This window comes from Mobula hypostoma, chromosome 22 (assembly GCF_963921235.1).
Source record: "Mobula hypostoma chromosome 22, sMobHyp1.1, whole genome shotgun sequence".
NCBI classification, from domain to species: Eukaryota; Metazoa; Chordata; class Chondrichthyes; order Myliobatiformes; family Myliobatidae; genus Mobula; species Mobula hypostoma.
The window spans coordinates 2,548,141-2,574,355 of NC_086118.1; the positions used below are offsets into that span (position 1 = coordinate 2,548,141).

At 43.2% G+C, this 26,215-nt stretch overlaps 1 protein-coding gene across 4 annotated transcripts in view; it reads right to left on the minus strand.

Moving 5' to 3' along the window:
• Positions 1 to 26,215, minus strand: part of si:ch211-250n8.1 (uncharacterized) — a 222,392-nt gene that overhangs the window by 117,165 nt on the left and 79,012 nt on the right. For 3 of the 4 annotated variants that reach the window (XM_063030891.1, XM_063030893.1, XM_063030894.1), the window contains 4 exons: positions 16,430 to 16,475; positions 11,538 to 11,596; positions 7,314 to 7,349; positions 4,332 to 4,384 (listed from right to left, as the gene is read on the minus strand). In XM_063030891.1, coding sequence (XP_062886961.1) covers positions 4,332 to 4,384; positions 7,314 to 7,349; positions 11,538 to 11,596; positions 16,430 to 16,475 — 194 coding nt within the window. The remainder of the gene's footprint in view (positions 1 to 4,331; positions 4,385 to 7,313; positions 7,350 to 11,537; positions 11,597 to 16,429; positions 16,476 to 26,215) is intronic. The other variant, XM_063030892.1, reaches the window with a different exon arrangement.

Genomic DNA, 26,215 nt, shown 5'->3' on the forward strand with positions numbered 1-26,215 from the left:
GAGTCTGCTCTGCCATTCCATAATGGCTGATCCCAGATCCCACTCAACCCATACATCTGCCTTCTCATCATATCCTTTGATGTCCTGTTCAATCAGGAAACTATAAGCTTCCGCTTTAAACATAACCACAGAGTTGACCTCCACCGCAGTCTGTGGCAGAGCATTCCACAGATTCACTACTCTCTGGCTAAAAAAAATTCTTCCTTACCTCTGTTCTAAAAGGTCACTTCTCAATTTTGAGGCTGTACCCTCTAGTTCTTGATACGCCCACCATGGGAAACATCCTCTCCATATCCACCCTATCTAAGCCTTCCAACATTTGGTAGGCTTCAATAAGATCCCCTGCATTCTTCTAAATTCCAGTGAGTACAGGCCCAAAGCTGCCAAATGCTCCTCATACATTAACCCCTTCATTACTGGAATCATCCTCGTGAACCTCCTCTGGACTCTCTCCAATGACAACACAACCTTTCTGAGTTATGGGGCCCATTACTGTTGACAATACTCCAAGTATGGCCTAACTAGTGTCTTATAAAGCCTCAGAATTACTGTATCTCCTTGCTTTTATATTTTATTCCCCTTGAAATAAGTGCCAACATTGCATTTGCCTTCTTCACCACAGACTCGAACTGTAAATTAACCTTCTGGGAATCTTGCATGAAGACTCCCAAGTCCCTCTGCACCTCTGATGTGTGAACCTTCTCCCCATTTAAATAATAATCCACACTATTGCTCCTTTTACAAAAATGCATTATCATACATTTTCCAACACTCTATTCCATCTGCCACTTTTTTGCCTATTCTTCTACTTTGTCTAAGTCCTGCTGCAATCACATTGCTTCCTCAGCACTACCTACCCCTACATTATCTTTGTACCATTTGCAAATTTAGCCTCAAAGCCATCAATTCCATTATCCAAATCATTGACAAACAATGTGAAAAGTGGTGGTCCCAATACTGACCCCTGAGGAACACCACTAGTCACTGGCAGCCAACCAGAAAAGGCCCCCATATGGAACATACGGGATGCTTTGATTAGACACGGATGCATGAGGTGCTTTGATTAGAAATGGACACATGGGATGCTTTGATTAGACACGGATACATGGGGTGCTTTGATTAGACACAGACGCACGGGGTGCTTTGATTAGACATGGACATAACGGGATGCTTTGATTAGACATGGACGCACGGGATGCTTTGATTAGACACGGATACATGGGGTGCTTTGATTAGACACAGACGCACGGGGTGCTTTGATTAGACATGGACATAACGGGATGCTTTGATTAGACATGGACGCACGGGATGCTTTGATTAGACATGGACATACCGGATGCTTTGATTAGACACGGATGCAGGGGGTGCTTTGATTAGACACGGACGCACGGGGTGCTTTGATTAGACATGGACGCATAGGGTGCTTTGATTGGACACGGACATACGGGGTGCTTTGATTAGACACGGATGCACGGGGTGCTTTGATTAGACACGGACATTCGGGGTGCTTTGATTAGACACGGACGCACGGGATGCTTTGATTGGACATGGACATACAGGATGTTTGCCTTCATCAGCACAGAGCACAAGAACAAGGACACCATGTTACAGCTGTATGAGGAGATTCAAAAGGATGTTGCCTGGATTGAAGCATTTCAGTTAGTAGGAAACACCAAACATGTTTGCTTTTTTGCCTGGAGTGGTCGACACCAGAAATGACCTCATAGAGGTATACATCGGGAATAGCTAAGGGGGATAGTAAAAATCCTGTCCTTTGGTAGGTTCGTCTAACACAAAGTGGCATAAATTTAAAGGTGAGAGATGGGAGGATTAGCATTTTATGGGGATGTTTTAATGTTGGAGAACGGGTCCTGCTGCCTCAAAGAGGTGTAAGTAGACACTCTCATGACATTAAAAACACAGCTAATCAGTAACCTGAATCAGCAAGGCATAGGAGGCTACAGACTTAATTTGGATTGGTGACAGTTAATAGCATTGACATGGTGTGCAAAGGTCTGTTTCTGTGCTGTACAACTCCATTACAATCACTGAGCAAGGTAGCCACTAGAATGCTTAAAGGTTCAAGGTCTAAAATGAGAGTATGGTTTGTTAAATCTATCTGGCACTGAGATAACCCCAGAAGTCCAGTTTCATCCCAAAATCATCACCACTCTAAGCCCAGAAAACATGATTCAAAATGGTTCCGTCAAAGGTCTGCAAAGTGGTCCAACACCTTGTGCCAAACTGGACAGAATTAGTTTCAGCAGCCATTCTGAATGTGTAGGTGACCTTCAGAGAACTGTTGCTCTGACCATTTTGTTGTCCTCTAGAGGCGTGGCTCTAGAAACAGAAACATTTTCATATGACACTATCTGATGTGAAACTGTCAATGGTCATTCAATGACACAACACTCATCAGCAGCTTATAGGCTGTCACGGATTCTCCAGTTCCAATTCTCTGTGAGAAGATCAGGCTGTACAACGATACAGTGCCTTGTAAAAGTACTCAGCCCCAACCCTTTGTTCACACAACCAGGTACTACAACCAGGGATTTTCATCAATTTAACTGAGAATTTTTAATTGTGAATCACATGCTCATTTCCACCCCGCCCCACAGTGGAGCCTAAAAACAGGGAAAACTGTAAAGCATAAAAATCTAAAAATTCAAAAACTGAAATGTCAGCAATTCAAAAGTATTCATCCCTTTGCTCAAGACTTAGCTGAACCACGTCTCACAACTATTACAACCAGTAGTCTTTTTGGATAAGTCTCTATTAGCTTTGCACAATGTCATAGAGCAAGATTTGCATATTTCTGCTTGGGAAAATTGCTCAAGCTGTGCCAGGTTAGCTGGGGAGTGGCAGTGGACAGCAGTCTTGATGCCTTGCACAGATGTTCGATTGGTGTAAGGTCAGGACTCCAACTGGATCACTCAAGGACATCAATTTTCTTCATCTGGAGATTTTCCATGGCTGCTCTGGCAGTGTGCTTTGGTTCGTTGTCCTGCTGAACGACCAGCTTCCTTCCCAGCTCAAGCTTTCCGGCAAAGTCTAGCAGGTTTTATCCGGGATCTCTCTATATTTAGCAACAATCATCTTCCCATCAATGCTGACCAAATTTGCCATCCCTGCTGCTGAAAAGCATCCCCACGGCAAGATACTCCCTACTTTACAGTACCTGGCTGATGTGCAGCAATAAACTTATGCCACATGTAAAGGTGTTCCAATGTGCCCAATGCTGCCTTTACCCTTCTTGGTGGCAGAGGTTGAGGACTTGAGAGGTGTGGTTGGACTAGCCTAGGTGAGTAATTGTAATGCATTTTGCAGATCCCAGACACAGCGACCATAGTGCTCTAGTAGTGAGGGATGAATATTCAGTATAATGGGTTAGGTGGCAATTAAGCAGACTGCCTTGTCCAGGATGGTGCACAGGCGTGAGAGACGGAATTATTGGCAAGTATCAGAATATAAAAGGATAAATGCCGAGGCTTAATAAGGCATTGGTCAGACTGCACTTGGATTACTTTGACCAGTTTTGGGTCTGTTATCTAAGGAAGCATGTGCGGCATTGGCGAGGGTCCAGAGGAGATTCATGAGAATGATCCTTACAGTGAATGGGTTGACATACGAGGAGTGTTTGATAGCTCTGGGCCTGTACTCGCTGGAGCTTAAAAGAATGGGGGGGGGGGTGGAATCTCTTTGAAAGCTATCGAATATTGAAAGACCTAGATGGGGTGGACATGGGGAGGATGTTTCCTGTGGTGGGAGAGTAAAGGTCCAAACAGGACAGCCTCAAAATAAAAGGATGTCCCTTTAGCACAGAGATGAGGAATTTCCTTAGCCAGAGGATGGTGAATTTTTGGAATTTATTGCCACAGCTGGCTGTGGAGGCCAAGTCATTTGGTACAATTAAAACAGAAGATGATAGTTCTTGATTAGTAAGGATGTCAAAGGTTATAGGGAGAAGGCAGGAGAATGCAGTCGAGAGGGATAATAAATGAACCATTGATGGAACGCAGAGCAGACTAGATTGGCCAAATGGCCTAATTCAGCTTCTACGTCTTATCTATTTGTCAAATGTGCTGGCATGACAAGTTTAATCAAGTACACATATTTGGTACTCTCCTTTAAGCCTGTGTGATATAGCAGAGGGTGATGATAGCTTATAGAAAGTTACCCCTGAAACAATTGCTATCTACAGATAAAATGGAAGCATACATTGACATACTGAAGTGATAACTGTGCTCACACGGCAGATAGTTCCACTGCAATGTACAAGTAAATCAAATCAACTTTCTTGGTGAGGCTTCTAATTCAAAATGACATCTTACCTGAGCACCATTCCCAGCTCCCGGCAAGGGACAGTGTTATACATTTCACACACCTATGTGAGAACAAGTCCATGTTAGATTACTCTCCTGGGAAGTACACAGTGCAATGTGCTTCTCTGCTCCCAAATATTCTTCAGGAAGAATAATTAGGTCAAATAGATTTTGACTTTTAGTGTGTAGTAGAAATGCAATTAAAGGAAAAGGAAAGTAAAAGAGATACAGCACACTTGCTCCCACTTCATATCATCAGCTAACTTAATATTCTCCTAAACGGCTTACTACATAGTAGTTAGATTGAGCACATGGGATAGCAAGAAACAAATTAATCTTCACTCTCTGGGTCTCTTAAGAGTTAATGTAAATGAAAAAATGAGGTACATTTTGACTGTAATGGCGAGAAGCCAAGTACTAAGGGGCTGTGCTGATCAACTGCTGGAGTGTTCACCTTTAACCCCTCACTTCGGCAGTCTGAAGTGCCCACCCCTTCAAACAGGCTTCAATTATACCGGTACCCATGACGAAAGTAGTAACGTGCCTCAGTGACTATCATTTAGTAGCCCTTACATTCACTGTGATGAAGTGCTTTTAAAGGTTGGTGATGAAACGTACAGTTTCTACCCGAGAAGTGACTTGGATCTGCTCCAATTTGCCTATTGGGACAACAGGTCAACAGCAGTTACCATTTCACTGGCTCTTCACTCAATTGTGAAACATCTGGACAGTGAACATCAGGATGCTCTTTACTCACTACAAATCAATACTATCATCCCCTCAAAACTAATCAATAAGCTTCAAGACCTAGACCTCAACTGGAGCCTCGATTTCCTCACTTGCAGACCCCAGTCAGTTCAGATTGGCAGCAACATCTCCACGGTCTCCATCAGCGTGGGTGCACCTCAAGGCTGTGTGCCTAGCCCCCAGCTCTACTCACTTTACACTTATGACAATGAGGCTAAGCTCATCACCGGTGATTGATAAGTTTGTGGCCTAGGGTAGAAGGAGATGAGTTATTAACTTCAAACTTTCTGCATAATCACTCAAAGAGTTGAACTGCAAGTGCATGTAACGAGAGCTGTATAACTCATCCCCTTCTACCTTAGGCCACAAACTTATCAATCACCCCTGCTGTGGACACTTTCTGGAGGTCCAAGGTCCGTATGCTCCACGACCGCTGGACTAAGTGTGTAAATGTAGGAGGGGACTATGTTGAAAAATAAATGTGCTAGGTTTTCTAAAATTGATCCCGTCTACCCCAGGCCACGAACTTATCAATCACTCCTCGTATGTACTTGCATAATAAATTTACTTTGAACTTTCTGAACTTTGAAGCCTATGGATATACAAAGCAGAAATTCACAGTCTTAGGGATAGCACAATTGTTCTCATCGCCTTTTCTCCAATCTGCCAAAACAATGACTGCTGTTAGAAATTAAATGGTATTGGATTAAAGCTAAAATATGCTTCAAACCCTGAGCAAGTCAAGCAGCAATGGTCAACAGAGAAACAGAGTCAATACTCTGGATCAAGGATTTCTTAACCATGGACCGGTGAAGCCTACGGACCCCTTCTCAGAATAATGTATCTAAATATATAAAGTACATTGGTTTACAAAAGACATCAATTATATTGAAGTATAGTTATCAATACATTTTAAAATGTGATATACTAATTATATATGTGCTTCTTTATTAATGCATTATATAACAAGTAGCAATGAGCATGCCACGAATGATATTTTGAGATATTTGTAACAACTGTAACTTGATATGAAAATGGCTGATTTTTACTGGTGACAAAGTCACAGGTACTGCTAATACTACTGTAGTTTGTTGTTTACATTCATAATGGAAGGAAATGCTAAATTTCAGTTAGAGGTTAGTAAAAATAAAGATGTAATTTTTTTCCCAGACCCCCTGAATGTATCTATGGACCCTCAAGGGGCCTACCCAAGTTATGAATCCCTGCTTTAAATCAATGACCATTCACTATAACTTATAGTTGTTGACCTAACTATTTCTTCCTTCACAGATGTTGCCTGACATACAGAGTATTTTCAGCAGTTTTTGGTCTTTTATTTCTGATTTCCTGCTCCTGTATATTCTTGATTTTTAAAATGGTTTTGGATGTTGGAAAATGGCCAAATATTGGCTGCCTCTGGTGCTCTCCATGCTAAATATCCCTGCTGACATTCCCTGTCTAATTACCAGATACAGGGACCTATACTTTTCTTGTGATTGTGAACCTCTGATTTAACAAAAGTGGAGAAAATAGGGGGCAAAATCAAGAAGCACACCACTACAGAGTCTGGTTTCATCGTAGAGAAACCAATTGTGTCAAATGATTTAGAAGGAAGATACCAAAATGGAGATTATAATTACAGATAAGGCTGAACAGACTAGTGTTGGGAAGGTGGACGTGTTTGAACTGATAGATGTGAAGATGGGACCCAAAGCAAGACCAAATGACACAAAATGATCACCAGTAAATTCAGTATGGATATGGTGGAAACTTGTTGGCCCAGCACCACTACTGTTAAGTTTGGTAACTTTGAAACATTAAACTAATTCAAAGGACAACATGGGAGCCTAGGAATGTGGGTCTAACTTCGGGTTTACTTTAACCAAGATGTGCATGTATCACAGGGTAGTGTGATGACGTATGCAATTAATGTAGTTATGTATATATAACTTGCAATGAATTATTTAAATGACAAGAGTGCTTACTCCAACAGTATATTTGCAATAGTACTCAAATTCTACCAAAACATTAAATACACAACGGCAACTTGTTTATTAGTTTCACTGGATAAGTTTCTGTACTGTAGATGCTTTGATATCATTGCAAAGAGGAACGTGAGCAATACAAATGTTGGTAAAGAAAGTTGGAGCAGCTGCCCATTTTTCAGCTGTACATTCTACATCATTCCACGTAAATCTCCTGCAATGAAACCATTCTCTCTGATTATATATTTGAAATACTTACTGGAAGGAGCCAGCTCTCATCCAGAAAACTGCTGTTCTAAAGAGAAGAGGTATCATATTAATACAGAAGCATACACTTTAGCAATTTTGTGTTAGTTCCTGACATAGAATTAGTTTGACAATCTCCGTCCTGTTTTTATTTGGAACCAATTAGCACAAGTTGCAATTGAAAGATTAGAATGGCCTGAAAATGGAAACTGCTACATATTAAGCATTCCTTTGAGATTCAAAGCCTTTATTGCAGTATATTTACTTTACATACAAATTAAAACAGAAAATACTGAAAATACTCAGAGGGTCAGGCAACATCTGTGGAGAGAAAAATAGAGTTACGTTGCATAAAAATGGGCCCTTGAGCTCACCACGGTCATGCTGATATTTTTGTACAGCTACACTCAACTATATTCAACCAATATATATTTTATGCCTTGCCTTTTCAAGCCTGGAGCTGAGGGGAAGCTGCACTAACTCCATCACTGTGCCTCCTTGGAAATAAAATTCTTACCATCTAGAATCCATGCACTACTCTGTTAATGGAGTTGTTTCATTGCAATCAACTCTCAGCTTTCTAAACTGAATAGAATACAGACCCTGTCTGCTTAATCTCTTTTCAAGGGTCAAACTCTCCATCCCAAGAAGCAATCTGGTGAACCTTCAGGGCACCACTCTATGACAGCTATATTACTCCTTATGTAGGGAGACCAGAGCACAGGTGTGGACTCAGCTAGGGCCTGTACAGTTGGAGCAGGACATCACTTTCCAGACAGTAATGCACACAAAATGCTGCAGGAAAACTGCATGTCAGGCAACATCCATAGGGAGGAATAAACAGTCGATGTATCAGGCCAAGACTCTTCATCAGGACTGGAAAGGAAGGGAGAAGAAGCCGGATAAAGAAGGTGGGAGAGGAGGAGTACAAGCTAGAAGGTGATAGGTGAAGCCAGGTGAGGGGTAAGGTAGGTAGGTGGAATAGGACGAATGAAGTGAGAAGCTCAGAGGTGAGAGGTGGAAAAGGTAAAGGGCTGAAGAAGGAATCTGACAGGAGAGGAGAGTGTACTGTGGGAGAAAGGGAAGAAGGAGGGGCACCAGGTGGAAGAGATGTGCAGGTGAGGAGAGGTAAGAGGGGCACCAGAATGGAAGAAGGAGAAAAGGAAGAGGGGGAGAAATTACCAGAAGTTAGAGACATTGATATTCATGCTAACAGGTTGCAGGCTACCCAGACAGAATATAAGGTGTTGCTCCTCCAACCGGAGAGTGACCTCATCTTGGCAGCAGTGGAGATCACGGACTAACATGTCGGAATGGGAAAGGGGACTGGAATTAAAATGGTTAGCCACGGCGAAATCCTGCCTTTTGTTAATGAAGCAAAGGTACTCACTGGAGGTCCCCGAATCTACGCTGGGTTTCACCGATGTAGCAGAGGCTGCACCGGGAGCACGGAGAGCCAAAGAGGTTTGCAGGTGAAGAGTTGCCTCGTCTGGAAGAACTGTTTGGGGCCCTGAACTGAGGTGAGGGAGGAGGTGAACAGGCAGGTGTAGCACTTCAGCCACTTGTAGGAGGAAGATCAGTGGGGGGAGGGATGAATGGACCAGGGAATTACGGACAGAGTGATCTGTGGAACGCAGAAGGAGGTGGAGATAATGATGCATTTGGTGGTAGGATCCCATTGAAGATGGCAGAAGTTGTGGAAATGATGTGCTGGATGTAGAGGCTCACGGGGTGATAGGCAAGGACAAGAGGAACTCTATCACTGTTAATGTGGCAGGAAGATGGGGCTGAGGGTGGATGTCTGGGATGGTGGAAGAAGGGAAACCCTGTTCTTTGAAGCAGGAGTTCATATCTGATATTCTGGAAAGGAATGCCTCATCCTGGGAACAGATGCGACGGAGTTGGAGGAACTGAGAAAAAGGAGTGACATTTTTACAAGTGACAGGTTAGAGGGCGTCATGCAGCATAGAATCAGGCCCTGTGGCCCACCATTTCCATGTATTCATTTGTACTAATCCCATTTACCAACCTCTGGCATATGCTTGACAATTCAAGTGCTCATCTAGATACCAAATTAAATGGTGAAAGAGTGCCTGTTTCCACTACCTCTCATATTGTGCACTCCAGATTCTAACTGTCCTTTGGATGAAAAAAATCTGTCTCTGATGCATTTAAATCTTGGTCCTCTAGTTTGAGACACATGTGATTTACCAGGATGCTACATGGGATAGTGTTTCAGCTATGGTGAAAATACAGAACATTACTACACAGTATGGGCCCTTTGGCCCATGATGTTGTGCTGACCTTTTAAACCTAACCTCCTACCCAATTCTTACCTCTAACATAACCCTCTTTTTTTTTATCATCCATGGGCCTATCCAGGTGTTTTTTAAATGTCCCTCATGTATCTGCCTCTACCACTCTGGTAGGACATTTCAGCCATCCACCCCTTTGTGTAAAAAAGTTAATTCTGACATACTATACTTTCCTCCAGAAGAAAAAGAAAAAGGAAGCCCTTACCTCCGAGTGGAGTCATCGGGACGCCGTCATGACGGCTTTTTTTTTTTTAAGCAAGCTTTCTTATTTTTACAAGGCCGAGTTGCTAGCTTGACACTCAAGCCAGCATGGATGCAAGGGAGCCAGCTGGATTCGAACTCAGGAGCCTTCGCTCCGAAGTCCGGCGCTGATGCCACTACGCCACCAGCCGGCTATACTTTCCTCCAGTTACATTAAAATTATGCCCTTGTATTAGCTATTTCCACCCTGGGGAAAAGTCTCCAGCTATTCACTGAGTTTATGCCTCTTATCATCTTGTACACCTCTATCAAGTCACCTCTCATCCTCCTTCGCTCCAAAGAAAAAAGCCCTAGCTTGCTCAACATATCTTCATAAAACCTGCCCTGGAATGCAAGTTGCATCCTGGTAAATCTCCTCTGCATCCTCTCTAAAGCTTCCACATCCTTCGTATAACAATGTGACCAGAACTGAATACAATATTCCAACTATGGTTGACTTGAGACCGGAGAGGCTAGTTCTGTTTCCTTGGAATGTGATCAGTTAAGCGATTGAGGTTTATAAGTATACGCACACACACACACACACACACACACACACACACACACACACACACACACACACAGAGTGCTGGAGGGACTCAGCAAGTCAGGCATCATCTTTGGAAATGAATAAAGGGGTGTAGATAGGAAAAACTGGAGTTAACTTTTTCCCTTGTCAGAGGTGAATAGTACTAGAGGATATAGATTTAATGTAAAGAGTAAGAGATTTCAGGCCTTTTTCACCCAGAGAGTGGTAACTAGGTGGAATAAAATGTCAGGGAGTATGGTGGAAGCAAAACCATGGACAGTATTTAAGAAATATCTAGGCATTGAAGGCTATGGGCCAGATGCTGAAGACTGGGTCTAATAAGGATGGTATCCACTGGTAAGACATGGTGAGCTAACCAGCCTGTTTCTATGCTGTAGTATGTTATGTAAGACTCCTACTGTGGGGAAAGGTGCCGACTAGCCTCCACATCTATTGCCCTTCATAATTTTATAATCTTGTAACTCAAATCATACAACTGCTTGCCTTCCTAATTGCTTAAAGTACTAAACATTAAGCTTCAATGATTCACATGCAAAGATACTTAGGTCCCTTTGAAACCTAATACTTTCCAAATTTTTACCATTTCTAAAAATAAGCATTTTTATTTTTCCCCAACAAAGTGGATGACCTTGCATTTTTTCCCCACATCATTTTATCTTGTCCTTTCATGTAATCTATCTGTCTCTCCCAGAAGCCCCTTTGCACTATCCTAACAGACCACAAGACCACCTAGCTTTCTTTCAGGCAAACTTGGATAGATCCTACTTGACTCCCTCATCCAAAATCACTGATATGGTTTTAAAAGCTCAGGGTCTCAACACTACTTATATCACCTCAGTGGTCACCTTTCTCCCATCCTAAGAATGTCCATTTCATTGGGATGAAGGGCAAGCACACCAACTGGTGTTTGTGGAATCTCCTCTTCAGACTGTCCTATCAAATGGTTAATCAGCCCATGATATTGCAATTGTGTCTATTTATTAATGGAAAGCATTAATCACTCTACTAGTCTTTCTGAAACGCAACACAGTTTGGGTCACAAAATGGAAGATGAGCTCAAAGTTTTGGATGAACAACCAGAGTGCTGATCAAGAAAACACCAGTTGTGATTATCCAACATATCAACACTAACCTCTAGGTCAAGGGTGAAGTTCATCTGTGACAAGACCAGCAGTAGTGAGAGGAAAGGCTCTGCATAAAATAAAGAGACAAGGGTGAATGGAGATGTATATGGGTCAGGCTGGGTAATGACAGAGCACTGCACCAAACCTGGGGAGATTTGTCTTGAATGCACCTGCCCTGAAGATCACCATGGGATGCTTACCTTCCCAATCAATGGCTTTCAGACAGGGTGCTAGTTGTTAATACAATTAGGGATACCCATCAATAACTCACCAGCTGTGCAGCTCAGGTCAATACTATTTTTAATGAACAGGGAGTGGAGTGCACATTTCAACACTTGTCATGCCAAAAATTCATAGTGCAGAATGGAACAACTTTATACATGAGAGGGTCACAGTGTTACAATCCAAGCTACTTCAGGGGAATACTGAGGGGAAACAGATTTTATTTGGTTTAAGCCATACACAAGAATACAGAAGCTGAGCTATTTGCACTTTGCCTCGAAAAAAATCATTTCTCACATGCTTGTCAGGAGGTTGGAGATACTTCCTCCCCTCCACTCCCAATAAATATTGTACTTCACATTCATAGACATATGACCTTATCCAACAAGAAAACAACCAGGAGAAAATTTATGTCAGAAATAATAATTCAAAGTATCTTGCAACCCATTGGGCTTGTACAGTGACAGACCCGTACAGATCCATTCACCAGAACCATACACCAATTTTTTACAGCAACATACCTATCCCCACTTTGGTGTTATACAGTGAATAATCTGTATATTTTAGTGCGCATGCGCCGGTCGTGCATGCAGCCTGGTACAGCCGTTCCGATCTATTCTTACTTTCTTCTTCTTACTTTTTAATTTACGTTATTTTTTGTTTTTTTTTCTCACGGTAACACGTCGAAGCTGCACCCTCTCTAACATGCCGGTAGAGAGAGTTTTATTTGGGTTTTCTTTAGCGCTGGAAATGGTTACATCCCGACATGCGGGACAGAAGCAAGGTCGCATTGTGTATTCCACGGACCAGCAAAGACCGGCCGGCTAAGCGAACAGAGCAGTGGACACCCCTGCTGAAATCCACAGGAAAACACACAGAGGGGGATCACAAAGCCGAGGAAAGAGGACCGGGTCGAGACAACAGAGACAAGAGGAGTTCGGTGGGTAATACCGTTCCGGCTGACCGGAAGTGCACTGAGAGCGGTAAGCGTAAAGGAGTTGGGTGCTTACTGTTCTGGCTAACAACGGATGGTGCAATCCGGGGTATATTACGATCGAGGAATGTGTTTGCAGACTGGATATTGAACTTTTTACTGTTGGACTGCGGCCACATTCCACCGAGATACAACACTTGGCGGCACGGGAGGTCGTTCCTGCCTGTGGCCATCAAACGTGCAGCTCCTCCCGTGGAGGGTCAGACACCCTGAGCCAATAGACTGGTCCTGGACTTATTTTCCATCTGGCATAGTTTGCATTTTGGTGTTTGATTGTTGGGGTTTTTTGTATTGCTATATTTACACTCTATTCTTGGTTGGTGCGGCTGTAACGAAACCGAATTTCCCTCTGGATTAATAAAGTATATCTATCTATCTATATACTGTACAGTACATCCATCTCCCATCGGCACAGGACTTTACATCAGTGCTCCTTATTGATCGCAGGGTTTGGGAAGTTTGATAGTATGTAGCTCTGGTCAATACTAGGGATGACTGTAGAGGTAAATTTCCAGCTTGTATCCCATAGTTTCTGCAGCACTGCTCCCAGTTTCCTTGTAATGTTGATGGGTGACATCGTAGCCATTTCTTTTCAGGAGTTGGAGCTGTCTGAATGCTTCTCAGGGACTGCTGACAAGCCTATTAACTGAATGGCTAACATGACAAGTGGTCAGTAAGGACAGAAGTGGAATAACAAACAAGAAAAATTCTGCAGATGCTGGAAATTCACACAAAATGCTGGAGGAACTCAGCAAGCCAGACAGGATTTATAGAAAAGAGTAAGCAGATGATGTACTGGGCTGAGACCCAAGGCAGATCCATCTCACAGGCTAGACATGTCCCACAAGCTGCAGCTCCTTTTGTGTTCACCACAGTTAGAGGGGCATTCTGGGAAGTCAGAAACTCGTGTGCAATTCCCCCAAGATCCAGAAATTTCTAATATTTGAGTGAAGCATCAATTTTCTGGGAGACAAATATTTTGCTAAAATGTTTGTTAATGCTCAGACTTTTACTAATGGAAAATGTGAATGATGTTCCTTTTTAAACAGTTCAAAACTTCAACTCAGCACCTCCTGTGTTTATTATTTAAATGCCAGCCCACCCCACATAAACACTTTATTCTCATCACCCTCCCTTGCCTCAAACTTCCCCATCATCCCATAACGTCTATGTTATCTCATGAACCGTTCAACCTTATAAACTGTACATCCATTTCTGGAATTCCCCACCCAACTCCATAAGCACTCCATTTGTCAAGCTGCAGAACCCGTTCCATAAATATTTTACCTTACCAACCTCTTTCACATTTCAATCATTGTTCTATTCTATAGACCATTTCAGGGAGTATTGCCGCACAGAAACAGGCTTACTGAGTCTGCATTAATCATTAGATGCCAGTCAAACACTTTTACACTAATCACACTTTATTCCCCCACCCCGCATTTGACCACTTGCCTACACATTAGACTTGATTTACATGACTCAATTAACCGACCAACTCGCCCATCTTTGGCATGTGGGAGAAAACTAGGGCACTGGGAGGAAACACAGTATACACACAGGGAGAACATGCAACCTCCAGCCAGACAGCATACACACAATATACACAGAGTATACACAGTACACACACAGTATATACACAGTACACACACAGGGAGAACATGCAACTTCCAGCCAGACTGTATACACACAGTATATACAGAGGGAGAACATGCAACCTCCAGCCAGACAGCATACACACAATATACACAGAGTATACACAGTACACACACAGTATATACACAGTACACACACACAGAGAGAATGTGCAACCTCCAACCAGACAGTATACACACAATATACACAGAGTATACACAGTACACACACAGGGTGAACATGCAACTTCCAGCCAGACAGCATACACACAATATACACAGAGTATACACAGTACACACACAGTATATACACAGTACACACACAGTATATACACAGTACACACACAGGGAGAACATGCAACTTCCAGCCAGACTGTATACACACAGTATATACACAGGGAGAACATGCAACCTCCAGCCAGACAGCATACACACAATATACACAGAGTATACACAGTACACACACAGTATATACACAGTACACACACAGAGAGAATGTGCAAACTCCAACCAGACAGTATACACACAATATACACAGAGTATACACAGTACACACACAGGGTGAACATGCAACTTCCAGCCAGACAGCATACACACAATATACACAGAGTATACACAGTACACACACAGTATATACACAGTACACACACAGGGAGAACACGCAACTTCCAGCCAGACAGCATACACACAATATACACAGAGTATACACAGTACACACACAGTATATACACAGTACACACACAGTATATACACAGTACACACACAGTATATACACAGTACACACACAGGGAGAACATGCAACTTCCAGCCAGACTGTATACACACAGTATATACACAGGGAGAACATGCAACCTCCAGCCAGACAGCATACACACAATATACACAGAGTATACACAGTACACACACAGTATATACACAGTACACACACAGAGAGAATGTGCAAACTCCAACCAGACAGTATACACACAATATACACAGAGTATACACAGTACACACACAGGGTGAACATGCAACTTCCAGCCAGACAGCATACACACAATATACACAGAGTATACACAGTACACACACAGTATATACACAGTACACACACAGGGAAAACACGCAACTTCCAGCCAGACAGCATACACACAATATACACAGAGTATACACAGTACACACACAGTATATACACAGTACACACACAGTATATACACAGTACACACACAGGGAGAACATGCAACCTCCAGCCAGACAGCATACACACAATATACACAGAGTATACACAGTACACACACAGTATATACACAGTACACACACAGAGAGAATGTGCAACCTCCAACCAGACAGTATACACACAATATACACAGAGTATACACAGTACACACACAGTATATACACAGTACACACACAGGGAGAACGTGCAACTTCCAGCCAGACTGTATACACACAGTATACACACAGGGAGAACATGCAACATCCAGCCAGAGAATATACACACAGTATACACACAGGGAGACCATGCAACCTCCAACCAGACAGTATACACATAGTACATACACAGTATACACACAGGGAGAACATGCAACATCCAGCCAGACAGTACACACACAGTATACACAGTACACACACAGTATACACACAGTAAAGACAGAGAGAACGTGCAACCTCCAGCCAGACAGTATACACACAGTATGCACAGTACACACACAGTATACACACAGTATACACTTGGCACACACAGTATATACACAGTACACACAGTATATACACAGTATACACACAGTACACACACAGTATATACACAGTACACACACACAGTACACACAGGGAGAACGTGCAACCTCCAGCCAGACAGCAGCTGGGGTCAGGATCACTGGGTCACTGGAGCAGTGAAGCAGAAATTCTCGGTAACCTCTACGACCCAAAGTTCTTTTACTGTTCTACAGAGACCTCATTACATTCCAGAGTGTTACTGCACTATCCAAGAGAACAGCAAGACCGACCTAAACAAGCTGAGATCTGGAAAAACCCCAAATCCAAAGAATGCCAGACTACCAGAACACGTACGTACCTGCAAAGCACTCATTGGCCAGCACAGAGCTCTCAGGGTCATACCACTGTAACAAATAAAGAACAGGGAAGTTAGCAACTGAAGAATTTGATCAGGGAGCGGTTCAGTGATCAATCTTGTATTGTTTCTCATGTGCTTTTCTGGACAATGCTTTCAGACCTGAAGCATCTCTGAGGTTACTTGGTGAAGAATGGGGATACAGTAGTTTCATTTTCTAAACATCTGTCAAAACTGCATTATTATTATTATTATTACCCCAATTGTATCCACTGTTCTGACACCTCTGGTCAGAATGTACAAGAGTGTAGTGGTTACTTGAAAACAAACCAAAACCGCTGAGAGACTAAGCTAGGATAATTGACGCTGTATGACGCGCTTCCAAATAACAAATTTCCAAATCAAAAAGGGTATGTTCGATCTTTTATTATGAAACCAGAAAAAACAAATGATGGGGAAGATCTTAAACAGTTTTTTTGCATCAGTATTTACTCAGGAAACTGGCATAGTGTATATGGAAGGAAGGGAAACAAGCAGTAGTGTTATGGAATATATAGAGATTAAAGAGGAGGAGGTGCTTGCTGCCTTACAGTGAATAAAGGTAGATAAATCCCCCGGGCCTGACATGATATTTTCTCGGACCTTGAGAGAGACTAGTGTAGAAATTGCAGGGGCCCTGGCAGAAATATTTAAAATGTCCTTAGCCACAGGTATGGTGCTGGAGGATTGGAGGGTAGCTCATGTTGTTCTGTTGTTTAAAAAAGGCTCCAAAAGAAAACCAGGTAGTAATTACAGGCCAGTGAGCCTGACATCAGTAGAAGGTAAATTATTGGAAGGTTTTCTGAGAGATCGGATACACAAGTATTTGGACAACCAAGGGTTGATTAAGAATAGTCAGCATGGCTTTGTGCGTGGTAGATCGTGTTTAACGAATCTTGTAGAGTTTTTCGAGGAGGTTACCAAGAAAGTAGACGAAGGAAAGGCTGTGGATGTTGTCTACATGGACTTTAGAAAGGCCTTTGACAAGGTCCCACATGGGAGGTTAGTTCAGAAGGTTCAGACACTAGGTATCCATGGAAAGGTTGTAAACTGGATTCGAAATCAGCTGTGTGGGAGAAGACAGAGTGGTAGTGGATGATTGCTTCTCAGACTGGAGGCCTGTGACTAGTGGTGTGCCTCAAGGATCTGTGCTGGGACCATTGTTATCTGTTGTCTATATCCATGATCTAGACGATAATATGGTAAATTGGATCAGCAAGTTTGCTGATGACAGTAAGATTGGAGGCATTGTGGACAGCAAGGAAGGCTTTCAGAGTTTACAAAGGGATCTGGACCAACTGGAAAAATGGGCTAGAAAATGGCAGATTGAATTTAATGCAGACAAGTGTGAGGTGTTGCATTTTGGAAGGACAAATCAAGGTAGGACATACACAGTAAATGGTAGGGCACTGAGGAATGCGGAGGAACAAAGGGATCTGGGAGTTCAGATACATAATTTCCTGAAAGTGGCGTCACAGGTAGACAGGGTTGAAAAGAAGGCTTTTGGTATCCTGGCATTCATAAATCCAAGTATTGAGTATAGGAGTTGGGATGTTATGGTGAGGTTGTATAAGACATTGGTGATGCCAAATTTGAAATATTGTGTGCAGTTCTGGTCACCTAACTATAGGAAGGATATCAGTAAGATTGAAAGAGTGCAGAGAAGATTTAGTAGGATGTTAGACAATAGACAATAGGTGCAGAAGTAGACCATTCGGCCCTTCGAGACTGCACCGCCATTCTGAGATCATGGTTGATCATCTACTATCAATACCCGGTTCCTGCCTTGTCCCCATAACCCTTGATTCCCCTATCCATAAGATACCTATCTAGCTCATTCTTGAAAGCATCCACAGAATTGGCCTCCACTGCCTTCTGAGGCAGCAGGTTCCACACCTCCACAACTCTCTGGGAGAAGAAGTTCCTCCTCAACTCTGTCCTAAATGACCTACCCCTTATTCTTAACCATGCCCTCTGGTACTGGACTCTCCCAGCATCTGGAACATATTTCCTGCCTCTATCTTGTCCAATCCCTTAATAATCTTATATGTCTCAATCAGATCCCCCCTCAATCTCCTTAATTCCAGCGTGTACAAGCCCAGTCTCTCTAACCTCTCTGCGTAAGACAGTCCGGACATCCCAGGAATTAACCTAGTAAACCTACGCTGCACCTCCTCCACAGCCAGGATGTCCTTCCTTAACCCTGGAGACCAAAACCGCACACAATACTCCAGGTGTGGTCTCACCAGGGCCCTGTACAAATGCAAAAGGATTTCCTTGCTCTTGTACTCAATTCCATTTGTAATAAAGGCCAACATTCCATTAGCCTTCTTCACTGCCTGCTGCACTTGCTCATTCACCTTCAGAGACAGATGAACAAGTACTCCTAGATCTCTTTGTATTTCTCCCTTACCTAACTCCACACCGTTCAGATAATAATCTGCCTTCCTGTTCTTGCTCCCAAAGTGAATAACCTCACACTTATTCACATTAAACGCCATCTGCCAAGTTTCTGCCCACTCACCCAGCCTATCCAAGTCACCTTGAATTCTCCTAACATCCTCATCACATGTCACACTGCCACCCAGCTTAGTATCATCAGCAAACTTGCTGATGTTATTCACAATGCCTTCCTCTAAATCATTGACGTAAATCATAAACAGCTGTGGTCCCAATACCGAGCCCTGTGGCACCCCACTAGTCACCACCTGCCATTCCGAGAAACACCCATTCACTGCTACCCTTTGCTTTCTATCTGCCAACCAGTTTTCTATCCATGTCAATATCCTCCCCCCAATGCCATGAGCTCTGATTTTACCCATCAATCTCCTATGTGGTACCTTATCAAATGCCTTCTGAAAGTCAAGGTACACCACATCCACTGGATCTCCCGCGTCTATCTTCCTGGTTACATCCTCGAAAAACTCCAATAGATTAGTCAAGCATGATTTGCCCTTGGTAAATTTTTTTTTAATAGATTGGGCCAATCCTATCACTGCTATCAAGATATGCCGCTATTTCATCTTTAATAATGGACTCTAGCATCTTCCCCACTACTGATGTTAGGCTAACAGGGCGATAGTTCTCTGTTTTCTTCCTCCCTCCTTTCTTAAGAAGTGGGATAACATTAGCCATTCACCAATCCTCAGGAACTGATCCTGAATCTAAGGAACATTGGAAAATAATCACCAATGCATCCGCAATTTCCAGAGCCACCTCCTTTAGTACCCTAGGATGCAGACCATCTGGACCTGGGGATTTGTTAGCCTTCAGTCCCATCAGTCTACTCATCACCATTTCCTTCCTAATGTCAATCCGTTTCAGCTCCTCTGTTACCCTATGTCCTTGGCCCATCCATACATCTGGGAGATTGCTTGTGTCTTCCCTAGTGAGGACAGATCTAAAGTACTTATTAAATTCGTCTGCCATTTCTCTGTTTCCCATAACAATTTCTCCCAATTCATTCTTCAAGGGCCAACATTGTTCTTAACTATCTTCCTTCTCTTCACATACCTAAAAAAACTTTTGCTATCCTCCTTTATAATCCTAGCTAGTTTGCGTTCATACCTCATTTTTCCTCCCCGTATTGTCTTTTTAGTTAAGTTCTGTTGCTCCTTAAAAATTTCCCAATCATCCGTCTTCCCACTCACCTTAGCTCTGCTATACTTCTTTTTTAATGCTATGCTATCTCTGACTTCCTTTGTCAACCACTGTGGCCACTTTCCCCCCTTTGAATCCTTCCTTCTCCGGGGGATGAACTGATTTTGCACCTTGTGCATTATTCCCAAGAATACCTGCCATCGCTGTTCCACTGTCTCTTCTGCTAGGATATCCGACCAGTCAACTTTGGCCAGCTCCTCCCTCATGGCTCCATAGTCTCCTTTGTTCAACTGCAATACTGACACTTCTGATCTGCCTTTATCCCTCTCAACTTGCAGATAAAAACTTATCATATTATGGTCACTACCTCCTAATGGCTCCTTTACTTCAAGATCACTTATCAAATCCTGTTCATTGCACAACACTAAATCCAGAATAGCCTTATCCCTGGTCAGCTCTCGTACAAGCTGCTTCAAAAATGCATCCCGTAGGCACTCTACAAACTCCCCATCCTGGGGTCCAGTACCAACCTGATTTTCCCAGTTCACCTGCATGTTGAAATCCCCCATAACTACTGCGACATTTCCTTTGCCACATGCCATTGTTAACTCCCTATTCAACTTGCACCCAATATCCATGCTACTGTTTGGGCGCCTGGAGATAACACCTATTAGATCTTTTTGCCCTTACTGTTCCTCAGTTCTATCCACACTGACTCTACTTCTCCTGATTCTATGTCCCCCCCTTGCAAGGGACTGAATCTCATTCCTCACCAACAGGGCCACCCCACCCCCTCTGCCCACTTTTCTGTCCCTTCGATAGCACGTATACCCTTGTACATTCAATTCCCAGGTCTGATCCCCCTGCAGCCATGTCTCCGTTATCCCAACATCGTAGTTACCCATTCGCACCTGAGCTTCAAGCTCATCCGCCTTATTTCTGACACTTCGTGCATTCAGATATAGAATTTTTAACCCATTTCTCCTCTCTCTGTTTAAATCGCTGCCTATTGTGCATAACCCAGCTCCCCGAACTCTCACCGGGCTATACACCCCTTGAATTTTGTTGTCCTTCTTAAATTTACTTACTCTTTCTGCACATTTAACTCCGTGCTCCGTCAGACCATCTCTCTGCACATTATCTTCCTTATCACTCGTTCCGCCTCACCTTTCTCTACTTCACACTTAATATTCCGGAACCGTGTAATCCCCATCTGTCCTTTATACTTCATCTCGCTATCCTCTCTCACATTCTGGATCCCTGACCCCTGCAAATTTAGTTTAAGCCCCACCCCCCCCAAGCAGCACTAGCAAACTTTCCTGCAAGAATGTTAGTACCCCTCCAGTTCAGGGTCTTGCCGGGTCTTCAAGAGTTGAGTTACAGGGAAAGATTGAACAAGTTAGGATTTTATTCCTTGGAGCGTAGAAGAATGAGGGGAGATTTGATAGAGGTTTACAAAATTATGAGGGGTATAGACAGAGTAAATGCGAGTAGGCTCTTTCCACTTAGAGCAGGAGAGATAAATATGAGAGGACATGGCTTTAGGGTGAAAGGGGAAAGATTTAGGGGGAACATTAGGGGGAACTTCTTCACTCAGAGAGTGGTGGGAGTGTGGAACGAGCTGCCATCTGATGTGGTATTCTTAAATTTTAAGAATAAATTGGATAGGTACATGGATGGGAGAGGTCTGGAGGGTTATGGACTGGATGCAGGTCAATGGGACTAGCGGAATAAAGTTTCGCCACAGACTAGAAGTTTTCTGTGCTGTAGGGTTCTATGGTTGTAGCGATGTAAAACTAATAAAACTAAATTAGTGATACAACGGTCTAATTAGCAGACAATAGCATATTCAGCATAACTAAGCATTCAATTAGCATAATTAGCCATCGAATAGAATAACTAAGCAAAGTTAATGTAACGAGCAGTCTAATATATTCTAATCAGCGATTAGTGGTTAGCAGTCAACAAAAAAATATAATTCCCAGCTGCCTCTAGCTCTCAACCAAGACAACGCACAAATACATAACTGTACTCATTTGCTTCTACCACACCCCAACCCATGTGTCAAATTAGCATAATAAACACAGCACAAAATACGATACAGACAGAAAATAGATACATGGCTCCTATATCCCAACCCCTAATTATTCAGTTCAGTTTTCATTTATTGTCATTCAGAAATGAATGCATTAAAAAATGATACAACGTTCCTCCAGAATGGTATCACAAGAAAACACAGGGCAAACCAAGACTAAAACTTACAAAACCACATAATTATAACATGTAGTTACAACAGTGCAAAGCAATACCATAATTTGATAAAGAGCAGACCATGGGCACGGTAAAAAAAGTCTCAAAGTCCCGATAGCCTCATCATCTCACGCAGGCGGTAGAAGGGAGAAATTTTCCCTGCCATGAACCTCCAAGCGCCGCCAACTTGCCGATGCCGCACCATTGGAAACACCTGACTGCAGCCGACTCTGAGTCCATCCGAAAACTTCGAGCCTCCAACCAGCCCTCCAACACTGAGCACCGAGCACCATCCTCTGCCAAGTGCTTCGACCCCGTCCCGGCCGCCGAGCAACAAGCAAAGCCGAGGACTCGGGGCCTTCTCCTCCGGAGATCCTGGATCACATAGTAACAGCAGCAGCGAAGCGGGCATTTCAGAAGTTTCACCAGAAGTTTCTCCATGCTCTCACATCTGTCTCCATCAAATCAGGATTGTGCACGGCACCCTACTTGACAAATAACAGACATCACCACCGGAGTGGCCGCTGCGAGCTGCGTCGCGCTGCTATCTTCCCTCAAATAATTACACTAATACATACCAAAGTAGGAGACGTGAAATCTTTGAGAACAAACATCTTAACATTTATACAAATATCCTCTTTCTTTTTTCTCTTTCCAGTCAAGTCATGTACCAGTCACCTAAGCCAGTGGTTACCGGCACTTAGCCCAGCACAGAGTGATGTTTACTACCACTCTCTGTCAAGTCAAAGACATGAATTTTCTAGAGCTGTAACTCCTCAAACCTCTGGCTCCTGCAGAAGACAAATCTCGGTTATAGGTCTGTACAGACAGCAGGTCTTGGTCTTGATGCGCACTTGCCACACAAATGCTCTTCTGTCTGGAAAGACTTGAATGACTCTTCCCGTGATCCATGAGCTTTAAAGCACTGTGTCGTCAACTATAAGCACAATATCTCCTGGGAGGAAATTGTATTTTATTCCTGACCATTTCTGATATTCCTGTAACTGTGATAAATACTCCTTGACTCATTGTTTCCAAAACAAGTTTGACATTTATCAGACTTGCTTCCTCTACAATGAACATACATGTCTTGGCAGTAGTCAGATGGTGAGGTCTTCAGAAGCAACAGATGTTTGGATGGTAGAGCTTCCAAATCACTGGGATCGGAGGATGCTTTAGTAATCCACTGACCATTGATAATAGCTGCTACTTCACAAAGGACTGTGCGGAAACCTTCTTTATCAAGATTCTGCACCTTTATGGTTGAATTGAGGACCTTTAACACAGACTTGATCAACCTCTCCCATGTTCTTCCATGATGTGAACCAGCCAAGTGGTTAAAAATTCACTTAATTCCTTTCTGAAAAAGGACATCACTGATCTTCGAATGATTCCACTTCTCAATCATTCCTTGCAACTCATGCTCAGCTTCAACAAAATTTGTAACTTTAGCATTCCTCATTTTCTGTAAAACGTTGAAGTGCATTAACAAAGGAATCTGTGTCTAAGGAAGATACCACTTCAATGTGAAGACTCAAGTAGCTAGACAGGTAAATATGGCCCCATACCTCTTCACTGTACTCCTTCTGTTCTTCACCTCAAAAGGTCCAAAGTAGTCCACTATTACACGTGTAAGTGAAGGTTCATCTGGAGAGACCCTGTCCACAGGTAGATCCGCCCTGTGCTGGTGTCCTGGAGCAGTGTGCAACCATCAACAAACAACGCACGTAGACAGGATTCTTCTTATAGCTGTACCAGCACTAGCAATCAAGTATTTTCAGTGCAACCTGGATAACATGTGGTTACTAGAAATATCTTACTTTGGCAAAACCCAGTGACCTCCATTTCAGTCTTTCTGAGCTCCTCCACTCAGAGACAATCTTGGCTGATCTGACCTTCGGCCATCTTAATCTTTCTCTCCAAAGAATACCCTTGCTGTTCTTCATCCGAGTCAGATTGAGCAAGAGCGATGATCAGTTGCCTCCCCTTCCAACTAAGAAACAAAAGCATGTTCTTAGATCTAAGAATCCAGTCTTCCTCACGCATAAAAGTTGCTGGTGAACGCAGCAGGCTAGGCAGCATCTATAGGAAGAGGTACAGTCGATGTTTTGGGCCGAGACCCTTCGTCAGGACTAACTGAAAGAAGAGATATTAAGAGATTTGAAAGTGGAACAATCTACATTCCAAACCTAACCTGGTAACTGTCCCCCACTTTTCCTTCGCTACATCGATGACTGCATTGGCGCTGCTTCCTGCACGCATGCTGAGCTCATTGACTTCATTAACTTTGCCTCCAACTTTCATCTGCCCTCACGTTTACCTGGTCCATTTCCGACACCTCCTTCCCCTTTCTTGATCTTTCTGTCTCTATCTCTGGAGACAGCTTATCTACTGATGTCTACTATAAGCCTATGGACCCTCACAGCTACCTGGACTATTCCTTTCTCACCCTGTCTCTTGCAAAATTGCCATCCCCTTCTCGCAATTCCTCCGTCTCCGCTGCATCTGCTCTCAGGTTGAGGCTTTTCATTCCAGGACAAAGGAGATGTTCTCCTCTTTTAAAGAAAGGGGCTTCCCTTCCTCCACCATCAACTCTACTCTCAAACGCATCTCTCCCATTTCACGCACACCTGCTCTCCCCCCAACCTCCTGCCACCCCACTAGGAATAAGGTTCCCCTTGTCCTCACCTACCACCCCACCAGCTCTGGGTCCAACATATTATTCTCCATAACTTCCGCCACCTCCAATGGGATCCCACCACTAAGCACATCTTTCCCTCCCCCACCCTCCCCAGGCTTTCTGCAGGGATCGCTCCCTACGCGACTCCCTTGTCCATTCATCCTCCCCATCTTTTGTGGACAGGCATATTTTCCTATGTATAAATGTTAGGTAGTTCACAATAGTTTTCACTATCCAAGCCAGCCACTTCCAATCCTGAAATGATGTAGCTACCTACAACTCTCTCTTGTCCGGAGAGCGTAAGAGAGTGCGTGTCCTTTCTCCTGTGAGATTGAAATTGTTTATTATACTTTATACTTTATTGTCGCCAAACATTTGATGCTAGAACATACAATCATCACAGCGATATTTGATTCTGCGCTTCCCACTCCCTGGATTACAAATATTAAATACTAAAAATAGTAAAAATTAGTAAATATTAAAAATTTAAATTATAAATCATAACTAGAAAATAGAAAAATGGAAAGTAAGGTAGTGCAAAAAAAAACTGAGATGAAGGTCTGGATATTTGGAGGGTACGGCCCAGATCCGGGTCAGGATCCGTTCAGCAGTCTTATCACAGTTGGAAAGAAGCTGTTCCAAAATCTGGCCGTACGAGTCTTCAAGCTCTTGAACCTTCTCCCGGAGGGAAGAGGGACGAAAAGTGTGTTGGCTGGGTGGATCGTGTCCTTGATTATCCTGGCAGCACTGCTCCGACAGCGTGCGGTGTAAAGTGAGTCCAAGGACGGAAGATTGGTTTGTGTGATGTGCTGTGCCGTGTTCACGATCTTCTGCAGCTTCTTTCGGTCTTGGACAGGACAACTTCCATACCAGGTTGTGATGCACCCTAGAAGAATGCCTTCTACGGTGTATCTATAAAAATTCATGAGGGTTTTAGGGGACAGGCTAAATTTCTTTAGTTTTCTCAGGAACTAAAGGCGCTGGTGGGCCTTCTTGGCAGTGGACTCTGCTTGGTTGGACAAAGTCAGATCATTTGTGATATTGACCCCGAGGAACTTAAAGCTTTTGACGTGTTCCACGCGCACCACCGATGTAAATGGGGTCATGCGGTCCACTACACCTTCTGAAGTCAACAACCAATTCCTTCGTCTTGCTGACGTTGAGGGATAGGTTATTGTCTTCGCACCATGCCACCAAGTTCTTAATTTCCTCTCTGTACT